General features: G+C 34.9%; 1 protein-coding gene across 1 annotated transcript; it reads left to right on the forward strand.

Annotated features, from left to right (window-relative positions):
• The first annotated feature begins 196 nt into the window (after positions 1-196).
• On the forward strand, positions 197-4,713 carry LOC110108286 (protein NRT1/ PTR FAMILY 5.10). The gene is made up of 5 exons (XM_028691958.1): positions 197-314; positions 383-600; positions 673-1,226; positions 3,590-3,604; positions 3,748-4,713. Exons 1-5 carry the CDS (start codon positions 197-199, stop codon positions 4,529-4,531), a joined length of 1,689 nt encoding a protein of 562 aa, XP_028547791.1. The 3' UTR covers positions 4,532-4,713.
• Positions 4,714-8,364: the final 3,651 nt, after the last annotated feature.

Raw genomic sequence — 8,364 nt, forward strand, 5'->3', positions numbered from 1 at the left:
GACAACAAGTGTTTTTTTTTTTTAAGGATGAAGAACAATTTAAATGTTATTTGAACGGTGAAATTCAATTTTTTTAAAAATAAACGGCACACTACTGCCTTTTCCACTCCAACACCTGTCAAGTTCTTCCCAACTATCCCAGAGGAACTCGCGATTCACCAGTAGAGAGAGAGAGAGAGAGAGAGAGAGAGAGAGAATGGAGAAGAGCCCCCTTCTCCGGCCATCCTCCTTCATGGTAGGAGTAGTAGATTACCGCGGTCAACCCATCTCCCGATCATCTTCTGGTGGCTGGACCTCAGCCTTCTTTATCATAGGTAAGATTCCCTCTATCCACCGCCTCTTCCCTCATCACCTCCTTGAATACCTCTCTTAATGGAGTCAGGGTTTGAAATCGCTGAGGGAATGGCGTATTACGGCATCTCGTTCAACCTCGTAACGTACCTCACCGGCCCCCTCAACTTCTCCACGGCTGCCGCCGCCGCCTCTGTTAATAACTGGTCCGGCGTCTCCATGCTTCTTCCCTTCCTTGGCGCTTTTGTTGCCGATTCGTTCCTCGGCCGCTACCGCACCATCGTCCTCGCTTCTCTTCTCTACGTCCTGGTAATCGGGAAAAACTCCTTTTATTTCCTCTCTATTCACTACCCAACTCAACTAGTTTTCATCGTTGTGCAGGGTCTAGGGTTTCTCACTCTCAATGCCGTGCTTTCAATCCCCTGCTCAGGGGACCAAAACCTTACCTTGAATTCCACTTCCTGTTCTCCAGCAGTTCTCCAAGTTGTTTTGTTCTTCTTATCCCTCTATCTCGTAGCCATTGGCGGAGGAGGCCACAAGCCTTGCCTTCAGGCGTTTGGCGCCGACCAATTCGACGTGAGTGATAACCAAGAGCGCATTGCGAGAAGTTCATTCTTCAATTGGTTGTGCTTTGGGATAAATGGTGGCATGATTGCCTCCTTCATTGCATTGAGCTACGTCCAGGACAACATTGGCTGGAGCTTTGGATTCGGAATCCCTTGTGCTGTTATGGGCGCTGCTCTTCTAGTTTTCTTGTTGGGAAGCAGGACTTATCGCTGCTATCCCTTAGAGGATACGAGCCCATTTATTAGGATTGGTAAAGGGCTTGCTGATATGTTCATGAGCAGGCAATCCTCTGCTGATCGTTCGGCATCTGAAGTAGAAGCCAACGACCAAGAACAGCACTCTGGCTGTCAATCTGATCAAGACACAAAGTAAGAGTTCCGTTTCTAACTTTCAGCTTTTAAATATTGGATCTCAGCTTGCATAATTAAAATTTTAGAATGGTTCTAATCAGTGATTTACGGTTTACAGGGTTTGGAATCTGTTAGACTTGTTTTTTCTCATTCTAGCAATCTATGTTAAACATTATGTAAGTGTTGGAGATAACTGTATAAGGTCCTATTATCTCCATTTATTTTTGTTAGATTTTTGGCATTTACAGTTGGTTGGTGCGCAAGTAATCAATTTAATATTTTAAGTTTATTAATTGTATTAATTTTGCAACAAAAATGGAAAAGAATAAATTTTGTGAATACTTTTAAAAAAATACAAAATAAAAGTGTGAATCAATTTTGTGAATAATCATTTCAGTAATTGTTGTCTAACATATTACTTAGTGCAAAAATAAAATAACTGCAAACGAGCATAAACTAACACTTGATTTGCAAATAAAAATTTAATTGGAACTTACAAATATGTTACAATCACATCAAATGAAAATCTAGGTTAACTACATTGAATTGGACTTATTAATACAATAAACCTACATGAAATGCAAACTGGAAATGAAAATAGCCTACATGAAATGCAAACTGGAAATGAAAATTTAAACTAAACACATATTCATTGTGTCATCAAATTAAGCTAAAGTCTAAGCTAATCATGTTAAATTTAATCAATTAATGCAATGAACATGAATCAAATATGAACTCTAAATGAAACAAAAATAGGACTAGATCATTTCTAAAATTTAAACTAAAACACAAAATTAAAAACAACCAAATCATTTGATAATCTAAAATTAGGGATGTAAAAAAATGACCGGACTCGAACCCGATCCAGAAAATCCGAGTTCAAGTTGACCCGTTTAATAAATAGGTAGTGTTTGGGTTCTGAATTTCAAACCGTTTATTAAATGAGTAGGTTTGGGTTGACACACTAACCAGTTTTGACTCAAAATGATATGTTTAAATTATATTTTTTAGTTTGATTGTCTTATTTTTATTAATTAATCTGAAATCTATTATTTAAAAAAAATTATTATTTTTTAAAATGAAACCAGGTTATCGTGTCAGGTTCGGGTCATTTGAGTTGCTAGCAGGCTGGGTTCGGGTCCGATTCTTTTACCCGTATCAGATAAATAGTTAAAAATTATTTAAAAGTAATTAAATATTAAATAATTGAATACAAGAAAATTAATTTGCATTCTTGTCGGGTAAGTCTACTATGGAAGCAATACATTTATTGAGAGGTCTTATGGAGAGGTATAGGGAGAATAATGAGGGTCTACATATGATATTTATTGATTTAGACAAAGCATATGATAAAGTTTCAAAAGAAGTGTTTTGGAGAGTTCTAGAAATAAAAGGGGTTTATAATTCTTATATTCAAGTCATTAAGGATATGTATGCCGAAGCTATTACTTGTGTTTAAACACAAGGTGGTTTGACTCAGTATTTTCCTATTTCAGATTAATTACATCAAGGATTAGTCTTAAACCCATATTTTTTGCTTTAGTCATAGATGCTCTTGCTAGACATTTGCAAGAGGATGTGTCATGGTGTATGCTTTTTGCTGATGATATTTTTCTTGTTGATAAGATTAGGGAGAGTTGAAGATAAACTTGAATTATGGAGGTCAACCTTAGAGTCTAAAGATTTTTGTGTGAGTAGATCTAAAATTGAATATATAGAGTGCAATTTTAGTAGTAATAGATCTAGTGGTGGGATTGTGACTTTAGACAATCAAGTCATTAATACGAGTACACATTTTAGATATCTCACTTCAATATTTCAGAGTGATGGTGAAATAAATGGGGATATAGTAGCAGAATTCAAGTTGGATGGTTGAAGTAAAGGAATGCATCAAGCCTGTTGTGTGATTGAAAAGTACCCCTCAGCTTTTAGGTTAAATTCTATAAGGTGGAGTGGAGACCTGTAATGTTTTATGGTGCATAATGATGGCCATTAATTGATAAGCATAACATTAAGTTAAGTGTTGCATAGATAAGGATGCTCAGGTGGATAAGTGGCTTACTCTTAGAGAAAAAATACAAAATAAGCATATACATTAAAAGGTCGGAGTAGCTCTAGTGGCAGATAAGATTAGAGAGAGCCGCCTTAGATGGTTTGGTCGCATAAAACTTCGGCCTTTCGATGACCTAATAACCTGTTAGGAAAGTAGATGTATTAGATTTGACTTAGACTAAAAAAAGTAGAGGTAGACCAAAAAGACTTGATCATAAAACATTAGAAAAGGGCTTCAACATGAAGATTATTTGTTCTAGAATTCAGACTTTACATAATTTTGTTCAATTAATTCATTATTTTTGAAATTAAAGTTTCATTTGTGACAGTTTTCTTAATGCTTTGTAAAATAGCTTTGCAGTACAAAAAATTCTAATTCAAAAAATTTTTATAAAGCAGGAAGAAAGCTTTCATATGCTTCTATACTGCATTGTAACTGGTATTTCAAAATTTAGCATTGATTAACATTTAAAATTCTTACAATTAGGCTTGTTCATAGTGTTAATTTGCTTTGTGATGAACGGATTGAAGAAGCTAAGCGGATGCTTCGATTGTTTCCCATATGGGCAACCTGTTTAGCATATGCCATAACCTTCTCTCAGAATTCGACCTTTTTCAACAAGCAAGGTGGCACAATGGACAGGCGTATCGGACAGAGCTTCCAAATTCCATCGGCCACTCTACAAAGCATTATAAGCATCGTCATTGTCACCTTCATTCCTGTCTATGACCGTGTGCTTGTTCCCATAGCCAGAAATATTTCTGGGCTTTCCTCTGGCATCACACAGCTTAAAAGAATTGGCATTGGATTGTTTGTTTCGGTGATTATGATGGTCGTCGCAGCTCTGGTGGAGAAGAAGAGAATTGAAACTGCAAGAAAACATGGCTTGATCGATCAGCCGAATGCAACAGTGCCAATGAGCGTATTGTGGCTGCTTCCTCAGTACATTCTATTTGGCATCATGGGTGCGTTTGGAATGGTTGGCATGCAGGAGTTTTTCTATGATCAGGTTCCTGATGCATTGAGGAGTCTAGGTCTTGCTTTCTATCTCAGTATATTGGGCACAGGAAACTTCATTAGTGGTTTGCTTGTCTCAGTGATTGATGAAATCACTAAAAGAGAAGGGGAGAGCTGGTTCTCAGACAATTTGAATCAAGCTCATCTTGATTATTTCTACTGGCTCCTTGCAGGACTTGGTGCTATTGCGCTGGTCCTTTTTGTCTGCTTCGCTCAATCCTACGCATACAAGAGCGAATACCGCAGTGTGTAATATGCTAAAGCAAACCGAATTTTATTACGTAAAATATGCTTTGTTATTGTCTTCAGTTCTGTTGAAGATAAGCTCAGGCAGCTTGTGTAGTTTGCTTGGCTAGCCTTATTGTTTTCTGAATGCTTTGATTCTTCCTACGCTACTCAATGCTTTCATTCATGAATAGATTTGAATTTCCTTTATGCTTATTGTTGTGGGATTTCAAAGCACACCTTCTCTATTTGTGGTAATAATTGAATTTGTTTATCACCACAAGATACAAAAGCTTTCTTTAATTTTTTCCTTTTGCTCCTTTGATCTTTTTTTTTTAAATAGACTTAAATATCCAAGACTTGATACAATATGAGAGATGTGTTGTGCCACTTCTCCCTTCACCTTGACAGTCTTTCTCTTGGTCCCTTCACTTTTTCTCCTTCTAGGCTGAAGACCCCTTTGCTTGGGGATCACAGCAATTTCTTTGAAGAGTACAAAGCCATTCTGTTTTATCTCATTCTGTATTCTCATTGATTCATTGTTTTCTATTGGACCAGTGGAGCAACCATATTCTGAAGCATTTGTAGCTCTCATATGCTCAAGTTTCTTATACAGATAAAAGGGAGTGTTAAAATCCACCCCAAGTTTTGGCTTATCAATTACTTGAGAAACACTCTTTATTTAACTTTTGTTTATCATGGAAACTTTACAGGTATCTTTCATGTTTTCAGCTTAAGGTTTCGTTTGGGACGGCTTTCTTGTTGCTTCTTAAAACAACTTTCTAGTTCATTCATTAAAATTTTTGTACTAGAAAGCGGCTTTAAGAAGCAACAAGAAAGCCGTCCCAAACGAAGCCTAAAGCTCACTAATAGTAACCATGGATAATTGCAAATTGATGGCATGACCCAAACTGAGAGCTGCAACATCAGTTTCAAGAGAACTATTGTTCATTGGTATGTCTAATGGATGGTTAGAAAACTTCAAATCAGTTGCCTTAGTGATTTGGGAACTGTCCCTTTCTTTACTAAAATTTTCAAGTTCTCCAGTTCTCTTTTCTATTGGGTTAGGTGATGATGATCCGATTCCTTCCTCCGATCGCATCACCTTCTCCGAATTGAGCTAAATAATTGATTTGCATTTATTTCAAATGGCTTTTTTATTTAATTATCATGTTACTTAATTAACTAATCAATATTATAGTTCATCAATTAATTCAACCGGTAAATTAAATGCTCTTTAATTTCAATTTTTTCTTAGAGATCAGTTTTATTTAAATCCACATAAATCCAAAATTTTTGACGAAATTTTGGTAACCTCCTAGCGTCCCCTCCTCTCATGGGGAGGTCAGGGCGGCAACTGCCAATATTTTCTTCCCGGCCAGACCTAAGGTTGACGGCTCGAGGACTTGAATTTGAAACCATCCAGATCGGACTTAAAGTCGTTGGTCCGAGGTCTTGAAGGTGAAACCATCTCGACCGGACTTAAAGTCTACAGTGCAAGGTCTTGAATTTGAAACTATATCGATCGGACTTAAAGTCAACGACGCTAGGTGTTGAATTTGTAACAATCTCGATTGGACTTAAAGTCGTTGGTGCGAGGTCTTGAATTTGTAATCATCTCGACCGGACTTAAAGTCGACGGTGCGAGGTCATCTTTTAATTCTTGTTTGCTTAATGTTTAAAAGATTTCATCAAAATTAGAATTAATGCAATAGCATATACTTTTGACTTATAAAAATCTGATTTGAAATATGTTTTTTTTTTTTTTAAATCTGCATTTTAAAAAAATATGCATTCTAAAAATATGAATTTAAAAATCCATTTTTTTAAAATTTGCACTTTTTTAAGAGAAATTTGCAATTTAAAATCTACCTTGAAGAAAAATCTGCATTAAAAAAATCTGATATTTGAATAGAATACTCTGATATTAGAAAATTTAATTTTTAGTAAAGAGGAATATTTTCTTATTGAAAAAGAACATAAGTTTTATATTCAAGTTTGACAAATTGATAGTTGTAGACAGGTACTGTCACAGTTTAATATGAGAGGGTAGAATTGGTCAAAAGTAATCATTACAGGTCTAAAAAAAATATTTCTTTTTGGTAACGAGGAAGCCACTGAAAATTCCGGTCGACCTCGCATGCAACCCACATAAATTTATACAGGTCAACACTTAAGTCTTTCACTGCTTGCCAAGAAATTCTGAGATATCTCTGCATCCGGTCGGACGACGTAATAATTGTTCCATCCTGAGATATCACTGCATTCATTGCCAACCTCAATCAAATCAAGCTCTTAGAAACTTTCAACTTACAGCTTATTCATTTTATTTAAAACTTGTCTGGTTTTATGTTCCTATATATGTGTCTCTTCTATTGCTCTATAAATTATAAATTTAGCTATGCGAAAATCCAAATTCCACTTGACTTATTTTAACAAAATATGATGTTATAGATAGATTTAATATTTCATTCTGTTTTCCATCTCTATATGTATGGGCTGGTTGCCCTATACATATCTCCACTCCAAGTCTGTTTGAACAGAAAGATTGCTGTTTTTATTGAATCCAAACATTCTTCTGATATGTTGTAGTTGTAGGTAGTAGCAAATTCATGGACATGTAGACCTAGCCAATGATAAAAATATATCTCGTCGAAGTGAAATTAATTAATTTGTGGATGCAACAATGCAAGACACATCTTTTGCATATTTATTTTCATTATTTTGTTAATTATTTTTATTAGTCAACAATATTCTAATAGTTTTCATAGATGTTTCTAGTTTCTTAATTTATATGATTTCTTTACTACTACTACTGGTGATTTTGGAAGAATAATTTAATATTTATTGATTTGACCTTCAATAAAATTTATTGATTTATTGATCTATAATTTACTGGTTTACCAATTTTATTTTTTATGTACCACATTGTTTTACTCACTTTTTGAGAATTATAAATAAAATATTATTTTATGTGTTATACTTTCCGTAAAAATGTGCTGTTTTAATTGTGCTGTGCATAAAAAATATAAAAATGACACAAAATTTTAAGTATCATCCAACACCGTGGTGTCAGATGAAACAATGCCGCTGCGCCATCAAGGATACAATCAGAGTGCCACAATATTGACATGGCAGTGTAAACTTCTCTGTTTGTGATAGCGATGCATTATCAAAATGGTCAGCTAATCAGGCATCACAACATTGGAAAGTCAACAACGTCGTGATGTAGCAGTTATATCTTCCGAAGGACATGATATGCCAATGAAGCAATGCAACTATTCACTAAGTAACTGATCCATATTAGTAAGTGCCATGGTAGTGCGAAAATACCAGTGCACTAAGTTTGTTCATTTTATGGGTGTTGCTGCACATATATTTCAAGCATCGTTGTGCTAGTTGCCTAATTTATATTCTTCTGTAAATATTCATTGTATTATATTTATAAGAGAGTTTAGTCACTTATCTAATTTTAGTACTTTTTAGAGTGCTTCTTGATATCTCTCTTAGGGTCAATTCTATGGGAGACTTAAGAAGTGCTAAATAAAATCATTAGAGTGTTTAGTCAATGTTTATTTGAGTAACTCTATATGTTAAGGAAGTAGGAATGTAAAGGAGATACATAGATCATTCCTAATGATATAATTCTCTTGTATTTACATTCTTCCATGATTTCAATGAAAATGAGTGTGCTTATCTTTTCCCCCATGCTATTTTTAAGGCTCTGCTTTGGAAGGATGCAAAGCAATTGAAATTTTAATTTTTTTTGGAAAAATTGGAATGTTGACTTTTAAATTATAATTCCGAAATCAAATATATCATTAAAAATGACGTACCACCCTGGGAGGTAGAAATAAAATT

Source organism: Dendrobium catenatum, unplaced genomic scaffold, assembly GCF_001605985.2.
Source record: "Dendrobium catenatum unplaced genomic scaffold, ASM160598v2 fragScaff_scaffold_156, whole genome shotgun sequence".
Taxonomy (NCBI): Eukaryota; Viridiplantae; Streptophyta; class Magnoliopsida; order Asparagales; family Orchidaceae; genus Dendrobium; species Dendrobium catenatum.

What these genes read in the sequence shown, in the direction of transcription:
- LOC110108286 (XM_028691958.1), top strand. Translation starts at nt 197, where the DNA reads ATGGAGAAGAGCCCCCTTCTCCGGCCATCCTCCTTCATGGTAGGAGTA. An exon ending in CTCAGCCTTCTTTATCATAG is followed by an intron (nt 315 to 382) that starts GTAAGATTCCCT and finishes TAATGGAGTCAG; the next exon opens with GGTTTGAAATCGCTGAGGGA. An exon ending in CTTCTCTTCTCTACGTCCTG is followed by an intron (nt 601 to 672) that starts GTAATCGGGAAA and finishes ATCGTTGTGCAG; the next exon opens with GGTCTAGGGTTTCTCACTCT.